Raw genomic sequence first — 27815 nt, forward strand, 5'->3', positions numbered from 1 at the left:
GAATTTGGAATTTCAAGTGTCATAATGTAGGGATTATTGCCTTCTTAAAATTGCATCTGTGAGCTACAAATGTAGCTAATAGCTAAAATTGGATCTCTACCTTGAAACATTTCCATTCAGCTTCTGGTCCAAGTTACACAGAAAACCCTTAAGGTAGAAAGTATCTTTTTTTTTTTTTTAAATAGCTCCAAATCTATTATTTAAGGCCAATAAATAGTGGTTAATAATAGAGAAGTCTTAAATTTCAGACATGTTTCTAGAGACTAACCCTAACGATATTATTAAGTGGAGGCAAAGAAATATTTGTTTTAATCCTAGTCATTAAATGTCCAAGGGAAGCACACATATCATGCCCCAGTAATGGTTTTGTTTGGTTTGACTCTTGCTTCCTTAATGTAGAAAATAGCACTTAGAATAGTAACCCAGGCGTTTTTTTTTTTTATGGTTACAGTTTACCTTTTAAATATGGCAGATATTTAAATAAGACCTCAAATGCTTCGAGAGAGCCTATTTTTAAGAATCATGTTAAATATAGCTCACCTTAATGAAACTGGTGTTATTAGTTAAACACTGATAGATCTCATAATCAATGTCATTAAAAGGAGAAGGACATGAGCTTTAGATAACTAAGTACAGTAAACTAGAGAAAATTTCCTCCTTTGAAAGAGTAGGAATATATGTAGCTTAATCAAAACCTAGTAGTTCAGTTCTTTTTAACTCTATAAACAGTTCTTTAACTTGTGCCAAACACTGAACTTCAATCTAGGTTTACAAATATGAATACAAGCTGGTGCCCACCTGGGAGGAGCTTACAAGAGAGAAGAGGGGTGCACAGAAGGGGTCATTTACCAGGAGTGTCCAGGACAAGCCTTTAATTATAGGGAGAAATACTACAACTTCTCCTTCTGCTGATAAAATTTGAAAACAATACATAATAAATCAGTAAAATACAAAATTAAAAAATATCCAACATAAGGAAATAGACTTACTGATTATTTCTATGGCCCCTAGTGCTTTGACTCTCTCATTTAGTATGAGAAATTTTGAGGGAAATAGAGCATAAAAGCAAATATCTATACCTTTGTGTATCACTTCAAGTTGCAAGACAGTCAACCAAACTTCACAAAATTTACTAAATACAACAATCAATGTTTAAAGGATTTTTTTGAGGTTTGTTACTTAATAATGAAAAACAGAGAGTCAAAGGCCTTTAAGGATATGCTTATTCTTCCTACCACAACAAAATGGCTGAAGTCATACACAGAGAATAACATAAAATGTAGTTACATAGTTAAATTCATGCCTTTGTCATAAAATCATCAAAAGATGCACAAGATTGATACAGATGGATAGACTTGAGTATTAGAAAGAAGCCACCCAACTTGGAAATTTTGCAATGCTGTTGGAGGAAAGCACAATTGTTGCTAACATGTCTCAGCTGACAGTATTTTCTCAATTCTATTTCAATAATGAAATACACAAAGAACTACTTATTTTTGTAAACCACCAAAGGAAGGATGTAGCAAAGATGATGCACTCTCAGCAGAAAACTGTTTTGTTAATAATAACAATGTTTTGTGGAAATAACTGTGAAGTGTAACCACTGATGAAGCAGCTGCTCTACTGGAATGGAGAAGAGAGCGCTGGTTTTTAAATCCTTCATAGGTAAGTCATTTAGGCAAAACCAGAAATGTTTGGTACATAAACTCTTAAAGAATACCTCTATATAAAAGCAAGACCTCTGAGAAACAGTAGAATCTTCAAAATACTTTGTAGTGAGATAGGGAGCTGTGATGAAAGTCTTTTGTATAAACACATCACAATTAGAAAGACATAATATTTTTAAAAAATGTTTGTTTACTTTAGAGAGAGACAGAGATAGAGTGGGAGCCAGGGAGGGGCAGAGAGCAAGGGGGACACAGAATCGGAAGCAGGCTTCAGATTCTGAGCTGTCAGCACAGAGCCCAATGTGGGGCTCAAACCCACGAACTGCGAGATTCTGACCTGAGCCGAAGCTGGATTCCCCTAGAGACATAATACTTCAAAGGGACTTTTCAAAAATGTTGGACTTAAAACAAAACAAAACAAAACAAAACAAAAATGTTGGACTTAAATGGACTTAAAGCTAATCTACACACTTACTCTACATTAAAGAGTATTCCAAATTTGTTGAAGATAAATGGATATCACTAGTATAACTAATGGATTATTTTTAAAAATCACACACTTATTCTTAAAAAAATTGAAATTCAAAGAAAAGTTTGTTTTGGAAAATCATTTTAAATAAGGATGCTGGGGCACCTGGGTGGCTCCGTCGGTTAAGCGTCCAACTTCGGCTCAGGTCATGGTCTCACAGTTCGTGGGTTGGAGTCCCGCATCAGATTCTGTACTGACAGCTCAGAGCCTGGAGCCTGTCTTCAGATTCTGTGTCTCCCTCTCTCTCTGACCCTCTGCTGCTCATGCTGTCTCTCACCCTCTCTTTAAAATAAACAAAACAGTAAAATTTTTTAAAATAAATAAATAAATAAAGATGGTATGAGGAGTGCCTGGGTGTGTCAGTTGGTTGAGTGTCTGACTCTTGATTTCAGCTCAGGTCATGATCCCAGGGTGGTGGGATTGAGCCCCATGTCAGGGACTGTGCTGAGCATGGAGCCTGCTTGGGATTGTCTCTCTCTGTTCCTCTCCCCAACTTGTGGACTCTCTCTCTTTAAAATTAAAAAAACAATTAAAATAGTAAGATGCTAAGAGATTTTTCCAGGTTAAATAATAACAAAATAATACTTTGTTTCTGAAAGTGGTAATTACAAGTGTGTTTACTCTGAAACATTAATCTCTGAACTTTAAAAAAAAAATTGGAAACTTTTTTCACCTGTTGCGAATCTTACAAATAAAAAGTTCTTGTGGCTTTGAATCCATTTATTAAAATAGTCAAATGTACTATCTTTTATCATTTTGCAAGAAAAACTGATCTCATGAAGATGAAAAGTCACTAGCCAAATTTCAACAAAAATGTTTGCATAACTTATAAATGAGGTTGAAAATGGGTTTATTAAATAAGCCTGCTTTTTGGTGCCTTTGTAAAAACTTTGGACTTACATATCTTTTTAAGATTTCTCCTTTGGGGTGCCTAGATGACTCAGTCGGCTAAGCGTCCGCCTTTGGCTCAGGTCATGATCTCACGGTTCATCAGTTCAAGCACCATGTCGGGCTCTCTGCTGACAGCTCAGAGCCTGGGGTCTGCTTCAGAGTCTGTATCTCCCTGTGTATGTGTGTATGTGTGTCTTTCTCTCTCAAAAACAAATATTTAAAAAATAGATTTCTTTGAATTTTCCCTAATTGTCTTATAAATATATTACAATTTGTTCATTTCAGAAGGGATCTATCCAGTAGGTAGCACAGTCAGTTAGGCCTTTGACTCTTGATTTTGGCTCAAGTCATGATCTCATGGTTTGTGAGTTTGAGCCTTGCATTGGGCTTTGCTCTGACAGTTCATTAGGACTGCAAAGTGGTGATATTATAAGTCCATAATTTTATAAAGAGAAGTATTTATATCAACTATTTGGTCATCCTGAGGTAAATTTTGTTGAGGATAGGCAGGATAAATGCCAGATTCTTTACCTTCATTTATTAGTTTTCAACATGATAATTTTGCTCCCTAGTATTGCCTGCAATATCATATACATAAAGGATATGATATATCAAATATATACTTACACATAATACACAGAAGCATATAAATGGGAGGGAACTAGATCAGCAGGATGGACTAAAATTTCAAAAGAATTAAAACACAGAGTGTCAGAGAGGAAGAGAAAATACTGAGATTCCTTCAAAAAACATATATATGGGTATGCAATAAGGTTGAGCTTTGGGCTAAATTTAAAGAATATAACAATTAACAAAATTCCTTCTCTCAGGAAGCTCATGATCTAGTGAAAGACAATCATAAGCAAATAGCTATAATACCTTGTGTTAGATGTTTCTATAGACGTAAAATTATTATAGACTCGAAGGCACAGGGATAAGGCCACTGTGGATCAAAAAAGATGTAATAAAATAAGTAATGTTTGAGTAAATTATTTTTTTCTCAATTTTTTTTAATGTTTGATTTAGTTTTGATACAGAGAGAGACAGAGCATGAGAGGGGGAGGGGCAGAGAGAGAGGGAGATACAGAACGTGAAGACGGGCTCCAGGCTCTGAGCTAGTTGTAAGTACAGAGCCTGATGTGGGGTTCGAACCCACGAAACGCGAAATCATGACCTAAGCCAAAGTTGGAAATTTAACCAACTGAGCCACCCAGGCACCCCTGAGTAAATTCTTAAAGAATATTTTGGGATTTTTAATAGCCCTGGACACAGGGCTGAAAATGGAAGGCATTTCAGACAGCAGGACCCAAATGCACAAAGAGATAGGACTTGAGATGGGGGAGATTTCTGTGTTTGAGAAATCAAATTAAAGCTGTCTGGCTGGGATATATTTCTCATCCAGTTCTCAGCTCTCCAACATCCAGGACCAGATGAAGACTGGGATAAGGAGAATGGGTGGCTCAAAAGTCAATGATATGGAGTATGACTGGAGATGTGGTCTTCATGAGCCCGGTTCTCCATTGGTCTCTTGGACCACTATACTCTGCTGGGGGAGGGCAGCCCCCAAAATGACTGAGGTGATTTTCTTGCTGACCTGATGGGGGTTTGAAGATAAAATCAAGTTGATTTAAAATATACAGTGTGTTGTATATTATTATAATATAAAGTATTGTGATATTCCTGGCTTGCTTGCAAGTGGGAAATTTATATTTATACCCATAATAGATATTTGAATTATTTCATTTGATTCTGACAGTGATACTGCAAAAGAGAAAAAAAAAGGAGATAAAGATTATCATTATCCATGCTTAGTAACTGAGGAAATAATTCAGAGAGGTTTAGAGAATTTTGAGGGAAAATATCAGTGCTAGGTCACTGGTATAGATCTTCTGAATACACACACACACACACACACACACACACACAGGTATCTACAGGTATATATACACAAATGTATGTATGTATAGATACATGTATATATAAATGGTTGAGGCATTTATCTACAGATATGTCATCTGTTGAAGATTGTTTCTTGAGTTATTAATCATATATGACAATGTTTCACTGCACATTAACCATTTCCAAAAGTCTAGATCTTTTTCCTGATAAGCAGAGTATCATTATACCCTTGGTTTATCATAAATGGTAGGCAGAATTCTGTGGTGGCCCCGAAGATTCCCTACTTTGTATTGTACTTACTCTATATAATCTCCCAGACTGTGAATGTGATGGGTTTCACTCTTGTCTCTGACATCTAGTTAGAGGGTGTATGTGACTATATCAAGCCCATGTAGACAATATGCCTGGAGAGCAGCCAGGAGCTGAGTACGGTCCCCAGCTTGCATCCATCACGATAACGGAACTTCAGTTCTACAATCTTGAGAACTTAATTCTGCCAACAATGAGCTTGGAAGGGGATCCCCAGCTCTAGATGACAAAGCAGCCTACTGAAGCCTTGATTTAGACCTTGTGAGACTCTGAGCAGAAAGCTCAGTGCAGTAATGCAAGAGGATATAACAGTCTGAAATAAATATTTTGATAAAATATTTCTTGGAGCAAATAAATAAGGTCTTTATGTTAGAAAACAATAAAACATACTGAAATATTTTAAGCCAAATACACATTTCCCACTGAAAGAATAATACTGAAAACCAGTTTGAGTTTGCATGTAATCATGTCTGAGAACATGAAAGACTGAGTTATGTGGCTTACAGGACTAAGAATGTGGTGGATCTATGTAGCTGGGAAGGAATGGGGTTGGAGCAGTAGAAAGTTGGCAGGAAAAGGGGGATGGAGCATGCTGAAATGGAAGAGTAGGGGAGTAGGGTGGGCGTAGGCCACTGGCTTGGATCTGGGCCAATGCAACCACTGCATACAGGCTACATTTACACTGAGGACACACTAAAGAGATCTGCTGACTCCCTTAGTCTGAAATAATCCAAAGTTACAGTAGAGGAAGCATTCTCTCATGAGGAAGAACAGTAACAGTTGGCTTATTCTAATTCATTTCCCTTTAGTTTCACCTCTCTCTTTGAAAACTTCCCAGTCCCCATGGCCAACCCCAAAATTGCCTCAGGGAGAATCATTTTTCAATATTCTGCTTTAACACAGAGGGGCATACCTCCTTCTCTCAGTTACCTACAGTATACATTTGATTCTGGCCTGGGGTATTTAACAAAACTACAAAAGGAAGCCTAATGATAACAAAGATAAAATATAACTCATAACTGATAACTAGATGAGAGACCACAGGCTCCATCTGTCCTCATAGAGACAGCTCTGTAATTGCTTTTATTCAAATGGACTTTACCTTATTGGAGGCATGTTTCTCAAGAACATACTTTGGCACATGTTGACTTCTCTTGGTTTTCATTCAGCCAGAAGTAGAGCATGAGAAAAGGATTTAAGGGCAAGTAGTTTATTCAGGAGGGGATTCCAGGAAATACTGGTAACAGATTAGAGATAAGACATGAAAAAGAATATGACCATAAATAGTGTGCTCTCAAGCTAGTTGCCAGTGTGAGCAGCTGGAGCTCATTTCTGCTGGGGAATCTGAGCAGGTGTATTCTTCACCTCAGAGTCACCTCAATGGAGGTGAAAAGAAGCAGAAAACTTCATCGGTTGAAGTCTGTTTCTTGAGACATTAATTATCCCTTACTTCTAACTTGCCCCATCCAAATGCTGAACATGTTTTTTTGGCCAGAAAACAAACAACCAAACAGACAAACAAACAAAATGTCTCTTTGCTGGAGATTCACAGATTGTTGCGGTAAACATCTTTTCCTTTGTTGAGGTCAATGGAGACAAGCACCAATAGTGTTTGCTATGAGACTTCTCAGAATTGTAAGGCTCAGAGACAGTCAATAAACACATTTCTCTTGATTCCTGTTTGCTCAGGCACCCTCTCCGAGTGGCTCATTCCCGCTCTTACCCAGGAGTCTCACAGAAGCAATACATGGAAACCTAACAGTCCAAGAGAGACTACAGGGGAGGCTCTTGTGTTTTTGTGCAATAATGGAAATCCCCGAGTCTCCCTCTCCTTCTTTCACTGCCCCAAGAAAGGCTGTCATCCTGCTCTCTGGCTCTTCTCTCCTGGAGGGAAGTACTTAAACTTGAACTGCTGCTCTCTGAGCCCTAGACTCACTGGTAATCACTAGTCTGGACATGGGCAGTTCAAAGATTATCAAATGATTCATTATGTCAGTGCTTGTTTCAGTTTTCCTTAAACTTTAAATGAAAGATCTTTAATTTTGAAGAAATGTAATCCACATGATTCTTATTTGTATATAAATAATCTGATATTCTTTTTACATAAGCTCTTTGAATGTTTGGGGGAAAATGTGTCTTCATAATCTTCTTCTTGAAAGCAGGAAAGCATTTTTCTTAAAATATAAACTCTCAGGGAAAAATGGGTAGATTCTTTTGAATTCCTGCTGTTTTCATTCATGTTTCAGGTATCCATCCATCCACCCATGCACCCACCCAATGAACAAACCTTTACTTACAACCCAATAAAATAAGACACAGAACAAGAACTCAAGGAGTTTATAATCTAGAACAGAAAAAGACAGTGCAATTACCCTGCCCTTTAAATGATATTCAAAGAATGTTCTAGGTAGTGTTAGGTTCTACTAACACACAACTAATTAAGTTTGATACCTGACCCAAAATGCTCATGATCTGGAGCAAGAACAAGTATGTTAGCAGTCGACTACAACGCAAGTCAAACTGTAGAAATCCTGCAATAAAAGTAGAAGTAAGATGCTGTGGAAGCACAGGAGAAGGGTGAGTAATTGCGACTTCAAAGAGGAGGCAGTTTTTCCTGGGTGCAAACATTTACAGCCACAAATGGTGTTGGCTGAACTAGGCACTAGATGGCGTAAAATGACCCGGGTGTGGCTGTGTGAAGGTGTTATGATAAGGGTGCTATTCATTTCACCATTTTCATACATATAGAAATCACTGGAAAGAGTGGATTAGTCTCTTCACATTCATGATTTCCAAACTCAATTAAATCTTTAACAACATTTGGTAAAGTTGCAACTCCTCTGGACATTACATTACATTAAGTGGTTTTTCCAGACCTGTTTTCAAACACTATTTAATTGAACTGTCTATACTCTCATAAAGCTTTCTTTTCTTCCACTTCCTCTGTAAAAGAGGCCATTAGATGGCTGTTTCTCCTATGGCATTTCATTCCCTCCTTGCCTCTTCTGTTAGAAGAAGGAATGATTCTTCTATTCAAACTCAGCCTCCTCTCACTCTCTGTTCTTTTTTTTTTTTTTAAGTTTATCTTGACAAAGAGAGAGAGAGAGAGAGAGAGAGAGAGAGAGAGAGAGAGAACAAATCCCAAGAAGGCTCCACATTGTCAGCCCAGAGCCTGATGTGGGGCTCAATCTTGTGAAACATAGGATCATGACATGAGTTGCGATCAAAAGTCAGATGCTTAACTGACTGAGCCACCCAGGCACTCCTCACCCCCTCTATTCTTAACTCCAGGTCCTCAGCTATCTCAAAGTACTTGTCTATCAAGAACTTTCCCCCTCCTCCTTTCAACCTTAGCTCTTTTTCTTAGTCTGAAAATTCATTCATGCACCTCTCATCCTAAAAACTATCCCCATCCTTGTCCTCATCCTTCTAGTTCCTTCCTTATCTCTTTCCATTCTCATCCATTTCCTTGGACGTATTTTCGAAACCAAAGCTTTTCAAACTTTAATATCCACATATCACTTGAGAATCTGGGATGGTGCCTGAGATCCTGCACCTCAGTCTGTAATGCTGCTCTAGAGATGTCATGCTACACAGCAAAGGTCTAAACTCTGGTTCTCCTCATGCCTCTATCTCCCATTTATTCAGAACCCTCTTACCCTCTGGCTTCTAATCTCTATACTTCTAATGCCCCCGTCCCCATAAAAAATCACCAATTCGCCCTGGAATGCCAAACCCAGTGGACACTTTGCAGTCATAATACCTCCCACCCGCTTTGGGAAGTTAGGCATCCCTGACTATCAATGCAATCTACTATGACATCATTCCCTCCTGGTTTCCCTTTTGTCTGACCACAATTTCTCATCTTCTTTTTTTTAAATTTATTTTTTAATGTTTTATTTATTTTTGATACAGAGAGAGACAGAGCATGAGAAGGGGAGGGGCAGAGAGAGAAAGAGACACAGAATCTGAAGCAGGCTCCAGGCTCTGAGCTAGCTGTCAGCACAGAGCCTGACGTGGGGCTTGAACCCACGAACGTGAGATCTGACCTGAGCTGAAGCCGGAGGCTTAACCGACTGAGCCACCCAGGCACACCTCTCATCTTCTTTTTGAATTCTATTTACCTGCTTTTTAAAATGTTTATGTTCCATCTAGTTTATATTTTACTGCATATTCTCTTGAAATAATCTCATCTAGTCATTTTAATTCCTGCCTGGATACTATAGAGGCCCCAAATCTTCCCTTTTAGTACTGATTGAGCTCAGACTCATATATCCAATGGCCAAACTCAAATCGTTAGCATCTCAAAATCAACATGTGAAATTAACTCATTAGCTACTCTTGAAAACCTCTGCTTTCTCTTTTGGACACCTGTACCACCTTTTATTTAATTAATCAGGACAAAAATATGAAATGACCTTCATCTCTTCCCTACCTAACATCCAATCATTAAATTTTTTTGGATTTTTTCCCCCTTAGTACCTCTCAAAATCCAGCTTCTTCAGTCTATTCCTACTAGCACTTCTGTATAGATCAGGTCTTCTTCCTTATAGGCTTATAGAATAGTATCTTCTCTGATCCAAACTTATTCAGTCTTACTCCCTTTCAATTCATCTACTAATTGCAGCACGTTTAGTCTTCCTTAAGTATGTAAAATCCTGCACTGTCTCCCTTTAACAAGAAAATAAAGTCTAAGCTTAAGAACATGACTTAAAGTCCTTCCTTATCTGGCCCTATCTCCAGTCTCATCTCCTGCTACCCCTCGCTCCAAGAAACTTTATAGTCCATTCGTACTGAACCACTTGGAGTTCCCCATAACTCCATGCTTTCTGACATTTTTATGCCTTTGCAGTTCCTCTGTCTCTCTGTAAACTCCCAATAAACTTTCAAAATAAAGCTCAGATGCCATCTTTTGTGAAATTATGTGAGTTAAGGGAGGCCTACATGTTTGTTTTAATTTTTAAAACATGTATATATAAAATTTACTATCGAGTTGTAGTTGCTCATTTTTGTCTTTACACACTTCTACACAGCTATACACAACACAACCTTTAGCAGACTTAATCACTCTTGTCTCAGTATTTTTTTTGTAGCTTAATTCTATTATTAAAGTTTTCCTGTCTAATGCTTCATCTGGATGCTAGTAATTATTCACAATGTTTGTTAAATATAATTCCTGTTCTACCATTACATTATAGATATATAATAATTTCCCAAAGGAAGGGCTTATATAACTATAATCCAGCATCTCATTATGACTATTATGGTTGTACCTTTCCTAGTGGAAATATTTAAGTTAATTTAGAACCTTAATAATGTCTTCTCTAACCTTTTATATCACCGTTTTGATGTTTACACATTGTATAACTGTCCACACAAATGAATATTCCTTGATTATAATATTTTCTTTTAAATCCATTTTTAACTTAAAATATTTTAGTACCCCCCCCTTTTCTTTTATTTGATTCTTGTTCCTTACAGCAAATCTAGGAAGCTGATGTGTATATAAGAGAAACTTAGGCAGGGTAGTTGTAGTTCTGTGGCAGAACTAGCTGATAGTGGTACCTTTCTGTTTCCCACCATCATACCATGAACATCAAATCCCCATGGAAGCCAAGATAGAGTGGATGGATGGGCATGAGGCCGACTGGTCTTATGAGTGGATGAAGTAGGAGCTTGCCTGTAAAAGAGGATGGCAGGAGTCATTCTCCTCTCCACGAAAACAAGATAAAATAAAATATACTTTCACATTTCTCCTCAAAAATCAGAGTTGATATAGCAGTGTTTGTAATTGTTTTTCCTCAGTTAAAATGCAAAGCCCTGGAAGTTATTAAACCTTAACCATTATCTGCCATTTCGGGTGAGTCTGTTGGTTTCTTAAAATAATGCAAGAGATGTAATGACTTGTTCAACATCAGTATTTCCTAGGAACCCTTTTCTTATGTTCATCTTTATTTGTATATTCAATTTTAACTTTATCCTCAATGGCTGATATCAAGTAAGTAATCAATAATGTAATGATCAGAAGAATTCATAACAAAGTATTGACCTTTAGTTAGATGAGACTATGCTTATTAAAAGAGCAAAATCCCAAAGGTTAAATCCACATATCTAAATTCAAAACTGTCTTAAGTTAAAATAACAAAGTAAATGTGTAATAAAAATCAGTAATTACTGTTCAATAGTACATTTCTGATATTTACATGATTTTAAAGTTAAAAGAAACACATAGACTTTCCTCAATCTACACAATAGAGTTGTTCCAGCAAAGTTGGTAATGAAGTAAATTTCTGAGCTGACTAAAATGACAAATTATAGATTTGGATATCTTTGTTTATCTGGAGGAAAATGAGCTAAGTTTAAAGTCTGAAAATGGCTTAAGATCTTAAATGGCTTAAGAGTGGTCAAATCTATGGGTGTTGGATTTTGTATAAATAGAAGGGATTTCTTAATCTTCAGAGCAATTCAATTCCATCTGGCAAATAAGAAGGATCTACCAGATACTGTGGGGAATTAAAAATATGAGTAGAAGACAGCTTCTTATAAAACAGTAGAAAACAGAAAACAAAGCTCAAGCAAAATGTGTTTAAAGCTTTGTGAGTTGAGAGAGGGTGATGTGTGATCTAAGACGTCAGAGAAAGTGTCCGGAAGCAGCTCATATTTTGATGCACTCTGGAGGACTGTTAGAACTTTTGTCCATTTGAAGGAAGAGCATATCATTTTGGGGAGTGATTCTGGAACCTGAGGATTCATAAGAATCTCGTGTGTGTGGTGGAAGGTGGGCCGCTCCATCATTCTGTATTAGTTAACTATGACTACAATGATGTTTAATAAAACACCCCAAAATGTAGTGGCTTAAAACAACCACCGCTTAATGTCTCTTATGATTATTCGGGGCAGTTCTGCTGATCTGAGCCAGGCTCAGTGATCTCCACTGAGATCACTCACATATCTGGTGCCGTCTCGTGGGTCAGCTGAGGGCTCTTGGGATTGGGGGGATCTCAGCTGATAAACTCAGTCTTGCTTCCTGTGATCTCCAGTTCTCCCTTAGGTTACTAACCCTGGGCTTTTCATCCTGAGAGGAAGGGTGAGGCTGAATGGCTCTTGAGACCTTTGCTCAAAAGTGACACAGGACTTCCGCCTTCTATGGGCGAGTGGAAGTCTCAAGCCAGCCATTCGGGAAATGGACTCCACTGTCTTACGGGCTGCGCTGCAAAGTTCCACTGTAAGGGCGTAAGTAGAGAAGGGGGACAGTAGGGGTCATACTTGGAGTTAGTCTACCGCGGAGGCGTCCTCATTTTGATTGCAATACGGAACAGGGGGAATGAAGCAATCTGGAGATGCAGGCTGGGGTTAACCTGACATATTTATATCAGATTTAGGCAGCAGTGAGGGAACACTGAAGGGTTTTGAGCTACGGAGAAACGTTCAGACGTCAGGCTTTAAGAATAAGCCTGTGTGGATATGGATGAATAGAAGCAGAAAATAGGAGGAAGGTTATGTTTTTCAATCATGTAGGTGGAAGTTAATAAATGTTCGAATCAATGTTGGGTAGTGGGTGCAAAATCAAGAGGAAAGTAAGAAACTTCCCTATAAAGACTGGCCTGATAAGACCAGACAGGATAATAGGCAGGAAGGGCTGGTAGCACTCCTTATGTTCTTTCCCTTTTATTCCAATCTCAAATGGTGAACACACCTCCCATTGCTCCAGTTCAGAGTTCCAGAATTTATTGTCAATTGTTATATGATAATATGGAATTTAATAACTGACAGGACAAACAACCATATAGAGGTGTGAGACAGAGACCCATTGCTTTGATCTAATATTCTAATAGAGCTAAGCTTTCTTATCACATCCCAGACTGGAAGATTTTCAGAGATTGAGGCATTAGTTCATTTGGTAGGTTTTTTTTTTTTTTCAGTGATGCCATCCTTCTATAGATCTCTAATTTTAAAATTTGTAAAACATTTATTGAAAAGGAGATGAGGCTGCATGAATACATTATTTTCAGTTTTATTTAAATCAAATAAATCTGTGACTGATGTGAAAAAAATGGTCTAGAAATCACATAAACTTTAGTGAGATAAACATGTAAAGACAAGATCCTAATACCTAATTGTCTTATCCTGAAATAATTAAATGTAAAGAATACACATTTTAAACAGTTGCACAGCTGTAAGCATTACACAATACACAAAATGAAGTCATAAAACATTTTATACTGCTTTATTATAAATAATTGGAAACAATATTTCATTTTTCAAACCCAGATAACAAAACAGTAAATATCATGCTTTTTTTCATTATTTCATTTTATTTTTGTAATATGAGTCAGGAAATAGTATTTTTTATCAAAAGACTGGTAACAAAAATCTGTAGGAACACAAAAGAACAAAACACTCACTTTCATTCACTTAAATGAAAACAACCAAGCATTTTAGAGGGAGAGGCTGAACAGTGCTATGAAGGAGTCACCAAGAACTGAACAACTGTAATACCGGCAAATGTCACTTGTGAGGCAAAATGAGGTTGTTACAGATGCATAAACATAAAGACTTGATGGTAAATTTAAAAAATTGTTTCTTAAAAATGGAATAGTTTTATTTTCGCAAATGGAGAAAATTCATACTGTTGCCTCAAACAAACTTAATTTTCTAAAAAAGGATACCTAATATGTATTTCAATTTTCTTATCTCATAGTAACTCACATTTTGATAAAAATGCTTCACTAACTGTAACCTTGAACACTTGGAGGCAGTGCTTATTTTTGATAAAATACTATAGTAAATTCAAACTGCCACAAAAACTTGTGCCCCCAAATTCACTTAAAATGGATTATCCCATAGGAATATTTTCATTAAGAGAATTATAGTAGCGAGCAGTCACAATTTTTAGGTAACTATGATTAATTTTCTCTTTTGGGGTGTTTTCCTATGTTTAATTCAGAATGTTGACAATTTTCTCCATGAAATATTTTTTTAAAAATTCAGAAATTGCTGATGAAAACAGAGTTTGAGAGAGACAAATGTGAAGAAATTATGTATTTCATAGAATAATGTAGATTTGTTTCAAAACTTGTGTTTGTTTGCATCAATGAAGGACAATGTTGCATATTCCAGATTTAAAAGCTACTAGGTTTACCATGAATATAAACATGCTATGTACAATGGTGTTTATAGTTCTTCTTATATGTTTTATAGACTTCTAAGTGTATCTCTCCTAGAAACTGGAACAGGGTGAATCTGGAAAACATGTTTCAGTTAGTTAGCAAAAATTAAATTAGCATGAAATAACAGAATGAAGAATTGAAATCGTGATTTTAAAAATGAAGTTACACGTAAGTGTACACATGCAAGATGATTTGTAAAATGAACTGTTCCAGTTTACTTGGTTTTACTCCAACTGAATACACTCTAAAATACTGTTTTCATGTATAATATCAAAGGAAATATTAAATGCATGTATATTATTTTAAGAGCTTGATGGTATATTTCACATTTTTAAAAATTTTACTCACACTATAAATATATTTATATATCAGTCAGTCCATTTTTAAAGTAAATAAAAACTGTAGCATGGGGGGTAATTTTTTACTTCATATGTCCTTACTTGTTATGTCCATTTTTTTCCCCTGAAAACTGTTTCAAAATATCAGAGTAAATGGAGCATGTTTCTAATTCACACTATTATTCTTCATGCACTACAACTCGTTATGGTTTACCAAAATGGAATTTACATTTGAAGATGGGTTAACTGATATCAACTAGTAAGAGGACTTAAGAGTTAGGTTTCTGAACTCCATTAACATTTAACCAACTTTAGAGGGCAATGCTATTCTTCTTAAACTTTTATCAAAATTGTGCAAAAGTATAAACTGATTTTTAGTAGGTTTGCATAGAAATAACACTATTTCACTTGTGTGATACATTTTTTCCAAAGGATTATGGCAGGTCTGTTTGTATTCTTCATGTATGTTCTTTTGTTGTTGTTGTTCATTTCTCTCCTCCTCCTCCCTCCTCCTCCTCTTTCTCCTCTTCCTCCTCCCCTTCTTCTCCTCATTCTTCCTCCTCCTCTTCCTCCACTGCTGCTGCTGCTGCTTCTTCTTCAGTTTTTATATAAAATTAACCATATTTATCATCTGGCTACCATAGTTCTAAAAACAAGATCCAGTAGTAGTTTGAAGCACAGTGAACTGAGGAGTTTCTTCCCTTTTTAAAACATGACGGTGAGTGGCATTCTCCATAGTCAAGCCTTATGAACATGATTAATCCCATCTAGAGACTTTTGTGAACTCTAAGGGCTCCAAATCCGCAGTCATGAACCTTGGTGACTTCACATCAATGCCACTGTGGCTGGAAGGGAGACAGTATTGTTTGCTTCAAAGGTTTTCACGCAGTTTCTTGTCTGGTAGCTTCCTCAGATTTCTTTGTTGCTTTTATGACTGTTTTCCACATTTTGCCTTCAAAAGTCCAAAGGTCGAATCATCATAGTCGTGGAACGTAAGGAGTAACTGGGCCCTTTGAAGTAGTGCCACTTTATCCCATTCAGTTTTCCATGGTTTTGTCCAGCAGTATAGAACATTCCATTTAGATTGGATGGGCCGCAAGCATCAAACCACCAGCCTGAAAAATTAGTTAATAATAATAGAGAAAAGAAGGAGAAGAAACAATTATAAGTAAATTGAACATATGGGAATTAATGGAATTAACCAAGGTGTGGAGTTTATTTATACTTTTTATGATCATTTGGGAACACGAGGCATTCAACAAAAAGCTTCTGGGTAGTGCAACTGTTTTAAGCAACATCCAACTTAGGTAATGTATGAATGCAGAGGGATGCTCCCGTGGAGATTAAGCTTTGCTGTCACTTCATTGGGACTCACTTCCCATTGTAATGATGGGAGGATTCTGGGATTCCAGATAAGATCTAATTCAGACCTAGATTTACATGTAGGGCAAGTAAAATGCAGATACCCTTTTAGTCATTCCACCTTAAGCTTGTTATTAGGAACAGAACAATTATTAGTAAAGAAGTTCAGAAGCTTTGACAACTGACATGTAAATAAGAGTGAAAGAAATGTTCTCCATCTACTTCATAATTTTGCCAACAACTCGGCTGCTTCTGAAACTAACTGAATACTAGGCAATGACTGTGAGCCACAAACTGAATTTGAATTACTATGTTCTCCCTGTATTTTGTAGCAATATGAGAAGTGTTCTTCACTAGTAGCCATACAGTGTCTAGACAGCAGTATTTTTCCCCCCTGTGATTGTTCAAGTTCTTTCAAAACTTATTAAAAAGAAAAACAACTTGATGAGCAACATGGAGATCCTATGCTTGCATAGTTCTCGGTGAGGGTAACTTAGTACTTTATTTTTTTTTTTTAATGAATTAAGTTCTTAGATTTTTAGATAAAACATAGTACTTCTTCTCTGTCTCCTGAAGTAACACTACTGAAATCTTTAGGGAGAGATCCATGCCAGAAATGTCTCTGGCTTAGATATGTCTCTGGCATATTTTTATTTGGATACAGCTGACCTCCCTTTGATTACAGAACTATACCTAAGGGACTAATCGCTAAAGAAACAGAAAGCTGTACAACTGATGTTTAACTATAACACAAGCATCATCTTGCAGAAACTTTAGAAAAAGTTAAATGGAGAAAAGCTAGTTCTCATTTTTCAATTTTGGAAGATAAATACAGCAGGGCTGTGTTTATAAAGTCACACTAGAGGCATAGCAAGCTGTATTAATCACAGCTCATATTAGAGAAGAATAAGGTATGTCTTGAATTTGGAAAGACTATTCAATGCTATTTTTCCAACGGTATGCAAACAACATAGATGTTACTGCAGTCAAAACATAAAAAAACAAAAAAGTTCTCGCTTGGCAAGGAAGAACTGTAAAGTTCCACATTTTTTTCTTAAGATTACTTTCTTTAAATTTTTTTGATAAGTACAACTAGTAAAAATATGTTATTTATATTACAATAAAACATTATAATATTAGGGGATGTATTTACTCTAAATTTTTTCTAAGTACAAAATGAAACCCAACTTGATTGCTCCAGTGTTTCAACTTTGTCCTCTTTTCTCTGACCTCCTTGAGGCACTCTTCCATCATGTTAATGAGCCTTTCGTAGTGTTACAAAAATCCACAATGGTCTCTAAAGGAAAGGCAGCTACTCTATTATTAGGAACTTCTATGAATCACAGAATTACCCTCCAAGCTACATTAGGTACTCGAGGTAAAAGTATGTATTTTTGTTTGCTTTAGAGAAAGTCGTAAGAGTTCTGGACAACCGTGAGAAGGCTGCAACCTGGCAATAAAGGGCACAGGCTGAAGGGTAGATCCATTAGGAAATTTTGGATGAGTTTAGCAAAGACACAAAAAACAGTAGGGGCACATGAAAGAATCAGATAAATTGATCTTTTATATTTTTTCTGACGAGTAAAGGAGGGTAATGTTTGTGGTATGGGGAATGGCATTTTGGAGACCTTGAAAGAGGACCATAAGGCTGGGTCAGAGTTAACAGAAATAGCAGCTTCAAGCTGAGAAGCTCAGATGATCAAATCACATAGTCTTAATCCATTGTCCTAAGAACAATGTAAAGCCATAGTCAATTACAGGCCTAGCTCATGTACTTTGCACTATACCTAACAGTTAGCTTAACAAATGACTGGGGAGTGACTATAGGCTTATTTACAAATTGACTGTTTTTGACTATTTCTCCTTGTAAATTCTTATAGTCTGAAGTAGATTAGTTTACAAAAAAAGTTGTATTTTATAGACACCACAATATATAACATCCATGCCTACTCTGCTCATTCATTCTTTGTTGCTTCATTCTATATGTAATCATTGGGACTGTTGTTACACAACACTCAACAAGACAGAAGTGGTCTCTCCCTTCATGCAACTTATGTCCCATGTGAGAAAGAGACAAAAAACAAGCAAATAAGTAAAATACTTACAATACTTCATGATTTAAAAAAAAGAAAGAGTCAAAGAGCTATGAAGTAGAATAAAAGGGGACCTACTTAAATTTTCACATTCACAGAAGAAGCTGGCTTTTAATGAGACCTGAAGGATGAGAAGGAGGCAGCCATGTGGAGATGTGGAATGACACTTTTAAGCTACTATAGCACATGCCAATGCTGTGAGGAAGCAAGAGAGCCTGACGTGTTTGGAAACCAAAAGAACATCAGCTGGTACACAGTGAACAAGGGAGAGACTCTCAGGAAATGAAGGTAAAGAAGCAGGCAGTCTGGGTGGAAAGTTGAACAACGTTCACGGAAAACTTTAGAGTTTATCCAGTCTTCTTGTCCATCATCAGATGAATAAGCAAGACATTCTTCAGAATAGGAACCAATATTTAAAAAAGGGAACCAGATCTATTAGGCTAAATGTTTAATCAAATATTATTGAGAGCCCTCATTCTGTACCTACAGTCTGCCAAAGCCATCCTGAGCATATGTGGCAGCATGATGAAGGGGCGAAAAATGATTGTAGAATCAACTCAACAAATACTAGCCAACAGACCGATATAGAAGTCGGACTTGAATAAAACAGAAATCCTGACTTCAAAGAGTGCGCAGTTCTATGCAGGAGAGAGACAATAAACTGCTTAACAATGAAGTGAAGGTTGTTAACCAGAGATCAAAGGAATCTACGGACACAGAGGCAGAAAGTCTTGCCAGTGGGTCCACAAGGTTCACTTTTTTACCACCTGAGCTGTATCCTGAGAATGAATGTGAGTCCACTGAACAGAAAGAAATCCTGAACACAGTATGCACTCAGAGAGTAGGAGAGAGGGATTGCCAGTAGTCTGGCTTGACTGGACTACCAGTGGGTAAGGGGTTGGACAACACATGGCTACCAAAATAAACAGGAGAGAGAACACAGAGGTTTTTATTTTATTTTTAGAAAATTTCTTGTGGGCAATGGAGAGCCTATAGTGTACCAGACAGGAAATTAGAAGACCCAGGCTTTGATGCTGATGGCTTCAGTTAACCAAGAGATCCTAAGCAGCAATAATAATAATATTTGATATTTATAAAAGAGTTAATATACATTAGGTTCTGTGCTATAGTATTTATATACAATCTCTTATTTCATCCCTCAAACAACCTGAGTTGATGTGGCATGTACTGTAATAAAGACACTGATGCCTAGCAGTAAGGAGATGTTCCAAGGTCATGGTCACTTAGTTTCTCAGTCATAAGATGTGATTTATAATGTCTAGTCAGCCATTTTCCCAGCATAGTTGTATGGTTCAAATAAGATGACACATTGACTATTCAGACCTGTAAAATCCTAAATAAGTGCTTAGTGTAAGTTATGTGGAAAGGAAGACAGAAGGTTTAGGGTAGGTGTGGGGCACCATAATGATTTAATAATAAAGACCAGGTCATCCTTATTTCTTGGTAGGGTCTATAAGAGAAATATGATGATCATTTGGACCCAAATGAGTAAGCTGTGCAATGTTTGCATTGTAAAGACAACAGCATTTAAGTCACTAATATGATTTGAACAATTGTTTTTACTGATTTGTTTTGACATCATGTTGAAGTAAAAGACCTTAATGTGTTCAGCTCTTCAGCTTAAGACCAATGGGCCATGTACATTATGGACTGCCACAGAGCAGTTGTTAATAATAAAGATGACAAATTAAGATGGCACAACACAAAATGAAAGCTTGGTTACTTCTCATGACAATCTTGGCTGCACTGTCCTTTACAAGATACTCTGAACTACAAGGGAATAAAAATAGTTGTTTGTGTGCAAGCAAGCATTCTGTTTCATCTGACACATGCAGTAAAACAACAAAGGAATTTCCACTTTCCGCTTTTCTTTGAAAAAATTAAGCATGGACAGCTCTTTTAAACATAAATCCTGAAAAGACAAGGTTTTAAAGTATGATTATAGAAAACAGGAAAGTAGAGTGGAGTCCTTGTTACTTATATGTACTTGGCATTCATAGATACTCCTATGTGCTCATGGGTAATCAGTACATGTGTAAGCTTGCGAGGGATGAAGGTGTTCTTTGTGGACACATGGCGAGTAGGCCTGGGTTTGCAGTTCCTTTCTGGTAAGATACCGAGTAGCTGAACAGATTACATGTCCTTTACAATCTAGGGGAAGTATTAACTCTGTGTGCCTAGGAATAACAAACGAGCAATATGCTAAAGAAGTTAATCTAGGAAAGACACTTTAAGCTTAAAAGAACTCAGTGATGCAAGCAAAGGACAGAAGGAACCAGCAGCTTCCATCTGCTGTAGGGACAACTGATAAAATGTCTCAAATGTTTTAAGATTGGCAGCGGCTGAGTTGGACGTTGCCAAGCATTTTTCTTTATAACCTGTAACCTCATGTATATTTTAATAAGAAATCTGAGATGCATGTTTCTAATTCATTTACACTTAACTCATTAAAATTTAGCTTTGTCTTAACTATCCCCAGCTATCTGGGCCTTTAAAAAAATCATTCCAGTCTTTTATCTTTGAAGCAGAAAAACTCACATTTTATCACCAATAAATAAAACTCTGCCCAGAAAGCAGGAATTTGATTCTAAACTTTGTACTCAGGAAGTTCAAATTTATTTGAAAATCAGGAAACCTAACTCTTAAGCTCTTCCGATCCTAAACAAAATGTCTCTCAACACTTCCTTTCTAAGGTAAAAAGTACAGCAAAATGTAAAGATATATCTGATTTTTTGGATTTCTTTCATTCATTTTCAATGCATGCATTCTAATCAGCAATGTACAAAAGAACCTGCAGAGTTCCTCTCCTGCTAACTAAGAATGAGGCTGAGCAAAACTGATGGGTGCCACTTTATCAGGGGGATCCTTACGGAAAATCACTGACTGAGTTCACGTGCACAAACTTGGCCATATCCATAGCTAGTCTTAAGGAACAGTTGCAAGGCTTTTGTGTGCACGCGGGAGGCATAGGACCTTTCCTAGAGGTCTGAGTTCCCTCTGTCATCTCACACTATATCCCCTTCAGGCCAAGGACTTGGCTCTCTTTCCCTTTCTCTTCTTTGTGTTCCAAAGATGAAAAGTTGTTGATCCTGGCCAGTGATCTTGAATTCACTGTAAACCTTTAGGTATTCCCTTACTGTCTCCTCCTTCCCTTGCACTTCATTTAACTTCTAACACTTAAGTGAGGAAATCCCTGCTAACATGCACTGCAAACGGGAAAAGAGAGAGAGCTAACTATTGTCTTTGAATGCAATTCATTTTAATAGAGGCAGGAGAAGAGCGAATAAAGCGATGGCTTATCTGGAGGTTGTGTTCAAATCTCACCTCTGGTGCTAATTCTGTGACTTTTGGTAAATGATCTAATTTTTCTGTATCTCACTTCTTGCCAAAAGCATTATTATGGTGCTGATTTCAAAGGGTCTTTAGAAGTATCATGTAAGTTATTAAATATAAACCATTTGGGATGATGCACAAATGATTGTTCATATGAATGCAGTAATATCTGCTATATTGTTATTATTATTGTTATTATTATTAAAGCCCCACAAAATTAAGTGTTTGGCAATTTCTCATATCAATTATTTACCTTTGGTGGCAGCCTTGTACTATGGGCCTCTCAGTTCTGGTTCACTTCCCCCCCCCCAAATTTACCATTCAAAAGACATTTTCTGATATTCTCTGCTTTCTTTTCCCCAATAAGCAAAAATTTCTTCAGAAAATAAGAATACAAACCTATAATTTTACTTAGAAATGTTCATATTTATTTGGAAGACAGGAACCTAAGAAATTTTTCCAGTTCTGGAGCTTTGTCTTCTGGGATTTAGTTATTCTTAAAATTTAGTCCCAATCCTCATATCTCATATTCATCAAATTGTTTCATGTGTGTGCCTGGAAATACATATGCATACTTATGTATGTTAGATCTCAGTTCAAGCAACAGTCACATTCAGACTCACACTGATTTACTTTTAGGCCTTCTCACTGGGATCATTTGTGATTTTGTAATGCCCTTTCAGAGTCTGTGATAAAATATTCATTCACTCGACCAATATTTATTGAGCACTGCTATGTGCCAGGCACTGTGCTAGGCACTCAGGATATAGTAGTAGACAGTGCAAAGTCTCTGCACCACACATTTGTGGAACAGGCTGATTGAATATGTACAAATCAGAAATTGCTTTGAAATACAGTAATGCAATGTAGATTTCTGTGGTCAACCTTAAATTATCTATATGTATCTTTTCTCTCAAAATTTTTGCCTTTAAACCTAGGGAATGCCAGTTATCTGGCAATGCTTAGCACATCCTTCCTGGGTTATTAAAAACTCTAAGATGACTATATTTTCCCAAAGACCTTGTCATTCAATGTCATTCGCCAGTTGGAGAAGCTGTTAATTTCTTTCATTTTCTTTGTCTTCTTCAAGATTATATAGCAGGCAATATCAACTCTCTTCTGCAAGCATTTATCAACTCTCTGCTGTTAGCATCTGGTAAATTGTAGGGTGTATGAAGAAATTTATGTGTATGGCTTTATCCTGTCTTTTAGGGCTGAACTGAGAAATATCCTTTGTTAGCTTTAGCAAAGTCTTGTCTGTCGGCTGACATAGTTTATGCGTGGGAAAAGAGATCGGAGTTTCTACCACAACAGATTCTTTATGCAGAAGGTTAGGTCACATTTTTACATAGCTTTTATATTATACACTAAATGTGAAAACTGCATTGAAGGAAAAGTAAGGTAAGGAATGGAACATAGAAGAATACCATGTTTTGTTTTGTTTTGTCAGCAACCTGCAGTAATTTTAGTTTCAGATCAACTTTTAGAAAGACTATTTGAAGAATGTTTATTTAGTACCAAAGACCTTGTTTTCTTGAAATGTAACAGTTGCTTTGATTGTGACAATCTAAGTTGTTCATTTTCAGAATTTTGAAGTCAGAGGATTTTTGCATATTTGTTATTATATACAATAAATCCCTATAAACAAAAGCACGCACTGAAAGAGATTACATTTTCATTTTCTTAATGTTAAATAGTAGACAAAATTTTTAAGTTTAAAAGTAACTGATTCCTTTCTTTGGGCTCAGGAAGGCACAATAGGAACTGTCATATAGGACTAAAAATATTGCCTACAATCATCTCTTAATTTGAAGTATACGGATTTTTCACAATATCCTATACATAGGAGGAAAGCTAAGGAGAAAACTCACAAATTTTCCTAAGGTCAGTTGCATCATAGAACAAAGACACTTCTGACTTATAAATCTGGGCTGACAAATCACCTTTATTTAACTATTAATTTAAGGGGCAGTGGCACAGAAGCTGTATGTGGCAATTTTGACCTTGAAATATATGTTCTGGTCCCAGAAGAAATCTGTAAAAAACATGAACACTTTTCAATGTTTAAATGGGATGGAAAAACTGCTGGCTTTCTGGTAAGGTAGGACCAAGTACATCTACTTCTGGGACACGAGGTATTGTGGTATCTATTTCTATTGATGTAAATGTGCTTTCTCAGCCCATTACACCTCCTTTCCTCTCTACAATGTACTATGAATTATAACCCATGCATTGAAAAATAATATTGCATGTTTTTCCCTACTTTAGCCACAATGAGTACATGGAATATCAGAATAACAGAACCAGAAGGAAATGTGCGACTTTCTCATCTAGCCCCCAGCTGCAGGAGCATGCGTAAGTAAGCTCTTTTAGATAAAGCAGCTTTATGTTCTCTTCCTGAAGATGCCCACCACTAGAAATGAACTCTCCCTGGCAGCATTTGCTCCCTGGCACCCTCTCTAAAGTTACTTCCCCATTCTCCAACATCTCCATCACATGTTATATTTTGCCTCTAAGACTGGTTATGATTTGAAATTATGCTATTTATTGTTTACTCTTTTGTTGATGGATACAAGTTCATCTGTCATAGCTGACCTGTCATAGTTACTTGTTAAAAATATGTTAAATCGATAGAAGGAAGTTAAGAAGTTAGGGTACTGGAAAAGAAGTACAAAAGATCAAAATGTTCTACCTTCTGCCTAGCTGAAATACCGTCTGCTTTCAATTAAGCTCATCTCCTGTTGTTCAATCTCTGACAGATAAGGGTGGCAACGTTACCACATTCTCCAACCCAAATCCCTCCATGTACTTGCACAAAACTATTTAGGACAGTTAGTGGGCAATAAATCTTACTTTACCCTTAATTTCTTTCAGAAAAAAACAAAGGAAAAATTCTGTAAATAAACAAGATAAAATAAAACTTTAATTGATGGTAACAGAACACTGTGAATTATTAGCTTCAAAGACTATAAAACCTTATTGCTTAAAGGAAACTATTTAAAATAGGCAGTGAGTTCAAATACAAATTAAAAAAGAAAGGAAAATTAATTAGGTGAATAAAATGGTTCTAAGGGAAACTATGACAGCATAAATATTGGTAGTGAGGAGTCACTAAGTATGACCTAAAGTTCCATGCAATACTCAAGTTACCTGAACTGTCATTGACATTCATCCTTATGTTCTCCAGTTCTTAGCTATCTGAATTCCACATTTTAGCTTTGCAGAGTGAGTAGGTTTGCAAGGTCTGGATTCTTTCAAAAGGATATTTGATAGGGTAATGGCGTTTATTACAAAAACACATTTAGTTATACTATTCCAGCCCAAGCAATAAGTGGAAATTTTCTCTCCCCAACATATGTGTTTATTGGTGAGTAAGAAGTAGGTCCAGGAATGATTATGGATGAAAGAACATGACAAAGTTCAATCATTTGAAGCAGAAATAAAATCATAAATCTGAGCAATGAAATTTTCTCACCAAAATTAAGAGGTGCATTTTCCTCTATACTTTCATTATTATGACAGAAATATGAACATATTGGAATGCTATTCTAGGGCAACATTTGAAAGATTTTGCTGTTGGTCTTTCATGCATTACATTTATTTGGTAAGAAAAGTCATCTTTAAAAATAGACACAGAGAAAATGAAGCACATTTCAACATTAAAAGGAACAGCAAACTAGAAAATCAAAGTACTTTTGTCTCTGTAGAAAGTTGCTGACAATTCCATTTATGGGATCAGGAAGTAAGGAAGAAAAACTTTTCTTTCAGGAAAAAAGTTTAAAACCTAACTTGTGGGTACCATTCTAAATTTGTAACAACTGTTTTGGGGAGGGGTCATGAAGTTACTCCTACCCAAAATATACAGGACTTTTACCTATTTGATGTGGTTGAATATGATGCCAAAATAGCATTTTAAACTTTAAGGAGGAGGATATGATAGAAGAAGAATCATAACAGGTTGGCTTTGATAATACTAGAGTTGATCTCAGGTTGAGAAGATGTTAATGTAAGTGTGGTGGAGGGAGGGTCAATGAAATGTGATTTGGTGGTAATGGAGGACGTGGGGATGGGGATGAAGATTTCCTCAAAACCACATCCATATTATCCACACTCTGTTAACTGATGAGAAAGTGCAAACCTAATGATTCATTTCACTAACTTCAAAATTTGAAAATGATTTCAAGGGTTACAAAATGTTCATTCATTCATGTGCCATAGTTTTAATTGAGTTCCTATGTGCCACATCTACTGTGCTGGAAGTTACATATAAATTGGTGAGCATTAACTTGCTTTTATTTTCCTTATGTGCCAAGTGGAGATAGAGTTTCTCTCCCTGCTGATCTCACAGAGCTGGTGTGGAGTTCAAGTAAGGCAGTACAACCTGTGGAAGACCATATAATAATATGTAATAGTCATGGTAGTAATGTCATATTTTGGGAAGGAAAATACTGATTTGAGCGGTTTTTTTTCCTTCCTGTCAATGCAAACATAGTTTGTTGTAGTTTAACACAGAAGGAGAATCAGAAAAGCTGAGGGTTGGAGTGACTGCTATTCCATTCAGAGAGAAGAAGAACACAAAACTGTGAGAAGAGAAGCACTGGAAAAAGGTTTTCCTTTACAATTTTGCTTGGTGCCAATGCTTCCATGCCAGAGCCTATAACTTGACTTCAGCTACCCCGCTTTTGCCACTGGGTTTCAGCTTTGTGTTTCTTGCCCTCAATCAGTCCTGCATCAACTTCTCAATGTTGCCATCATCCATTTATAACTTTTATTAATATTTAATTAATTTTTCTTTAAATAATTTGTTATATATCAAATATTGTGAATACTAAAAATGCAAAGATTATATAATTCCTTTGAAGAAGAAAACAGTACCACTTGCTATAATAAAAGGTAGATATAAAACCCATTACAATGAAAACAAGATCACTTTATTTGCTTCTCTATAGGTTCCACTCTCTAACCAAGGCCCTGAGCCTGAGGCCAGAGGGCTTTCTCCTTTTTTCCTATGAAGATTATTGAGTGATTATCGAGTAAGTGCTCCGGAAGTGTTATAGGTATGCTAGCACCAAACTGAGACTTTCTCTTTGATACAATCAGAAAGCTGAAAGATTCTGAAAAGGTTAATAAAGGATTTAACTTTCTTACTCAGTGATACAGTATTATTTAATGGTATCTCTTATACCAGCTCAAAGGTCTTACAGAAGTCAATACCATCCAACGCAAAGCCCTAGTGGAGCTGGTCTGAATTTTATAACTTTAGATCTCACTACACTTCTTTATTCTTCTTATCCCATTTCAACAGAATGGTCAATGAACTGTACTACATAGCTGCAAAATACTTTGTAAGAAGATGGGCTTTTGTTTTGTTTTCGTTTGTTTTTTTGTTGGCTGTCCCCTGTATGCTGAATTCCCAAATTGTTATTCATTCCACTATGGGTATCATTATGATTATTTAGAAGGTAGAATAACTGGCACTTTAAGAAGCGAAAGAATTTTTTTTCAGAACCAGGCTTAGCATATCCCCTTTATAGACAAGAAGGGAGGAGGCAAACTTATAAATATGCTAGCAATGTACTGCATGAGAACACGTGGTAAATTAGTGGGCAGAACAAAATGATCTCTAGGGACTTGCTCTTAAGTTTCCTGACCAGAAGATCACAGTCCTTTTTCATAGATAAGAAACTTCAAGCCTAAAACCAAATGAAACATAACTTAGAGATGGCCCCATAGGACTTACCTCCTGTTAGCATGAGGGCACATTTGCACATACAGTTGTCATTATCTGCATCTTTAGTGCTGAAATCAGCACCGTGCAAGATCAGGCTGCTCTGTTTTCCTGCTGTCCCAGTGTGACCCTTTAAATACAACCTGAAGTTAAAAAAAGGGAAAAAGATAAGCTATTCAACAGAATAACAGAACCATAAGACCAGTTGAATGTTTGCCTTTTTTATTTCTTTTCTCCCTTCTTTGAATGCAGTCCTTCTAACAAACTACTGCAAGACCCAAGCTAGGAGAAAGGAAGAGAGAGAGAGAAAGAGAGACAGAGAAAGAAAAGAAAGGAAGAAAGAAAGGAAGAACAAAGAAAAGCAGGAAAGAAGAGCAAGCAAGAAAGAAAAGCAAGCCAGAAAGAAAAGGAGAAAAAGACTCCAAATCACAGCAAAATTCTCTATGGCGTGCATGCTTGTGTTTCTTTCACAATG

General features: G+C 36.6%; 1 protein-coding gene and 1 long non-coding RNA gene across 4 annotated transcripts in view; one reads left to right on the top strand and one right to left on the bottom strand.

The window, feature by feature from the left end:
* Nucleotides 1-95: 95 nt before the first annotated feature.
* Nucleotides 96-27687, top strand: LOC115284870. 3 transcript variants are annotated; one of them, XR_003905362.1, is made up of 6 exons: nt 96-153; nt 1596-1665; nt 18357-18546; nt 23881-23967; nt 26562-26645; nt 27593-27687. It is a non-coding gene; the product is annotated as an uncharacterized LOC115284870 (long non-coding RNA). The 3 variants fall into 3 exon arrangements; XR_003905361.1 differs by having other exon boundaries at nt 123-153; nt 1485-1665; XR_003905363.1 differs by lacking the exon at nt 18357-18546 and having other exon boundaries at nt 123-153; nt 1485-1665.
* LOC115284869 (angiopoietin-1) overlaps nt 15395-27815 on the bottom strand; it is a 232831-nt gene continuing 220410 nt past the window's right edge. The window contains exons 8-9 of the mRNA XM_029931334.1: nt 27353-27483; nt 15395-15918 (exon numbers count right to left, since the gene is read on the bottom strand). Coding sequence (XP_029787194.1) covers nt 15758-15918; nt 27353-27483 — 292 coding nt within the window. The 3' untranslated portion in view covers nt 15395-15757. The remainder of the gene's footprint in view (nt 15919-27352; nt 27484-27815) is intronic.

The sequence above is a fragment of the Suricata suricatta genome, unplaced genomic scaffold (assembly GCF_006229205.1).
Source record: "Suricata suricatta isolate VVHF042 unplaced genomic scaffold, meerkat_22Aug2017_6uvM2_HiC HiC_scaffold_24, whole genome shotgun sequence".
In the NCBI taxonomy this organism is placed as follows: Eukaryota; Metazoa; Chordata; class Mammalia; order Carnivora; family Herpestidae; genus Suricata; species Suricata suricatta.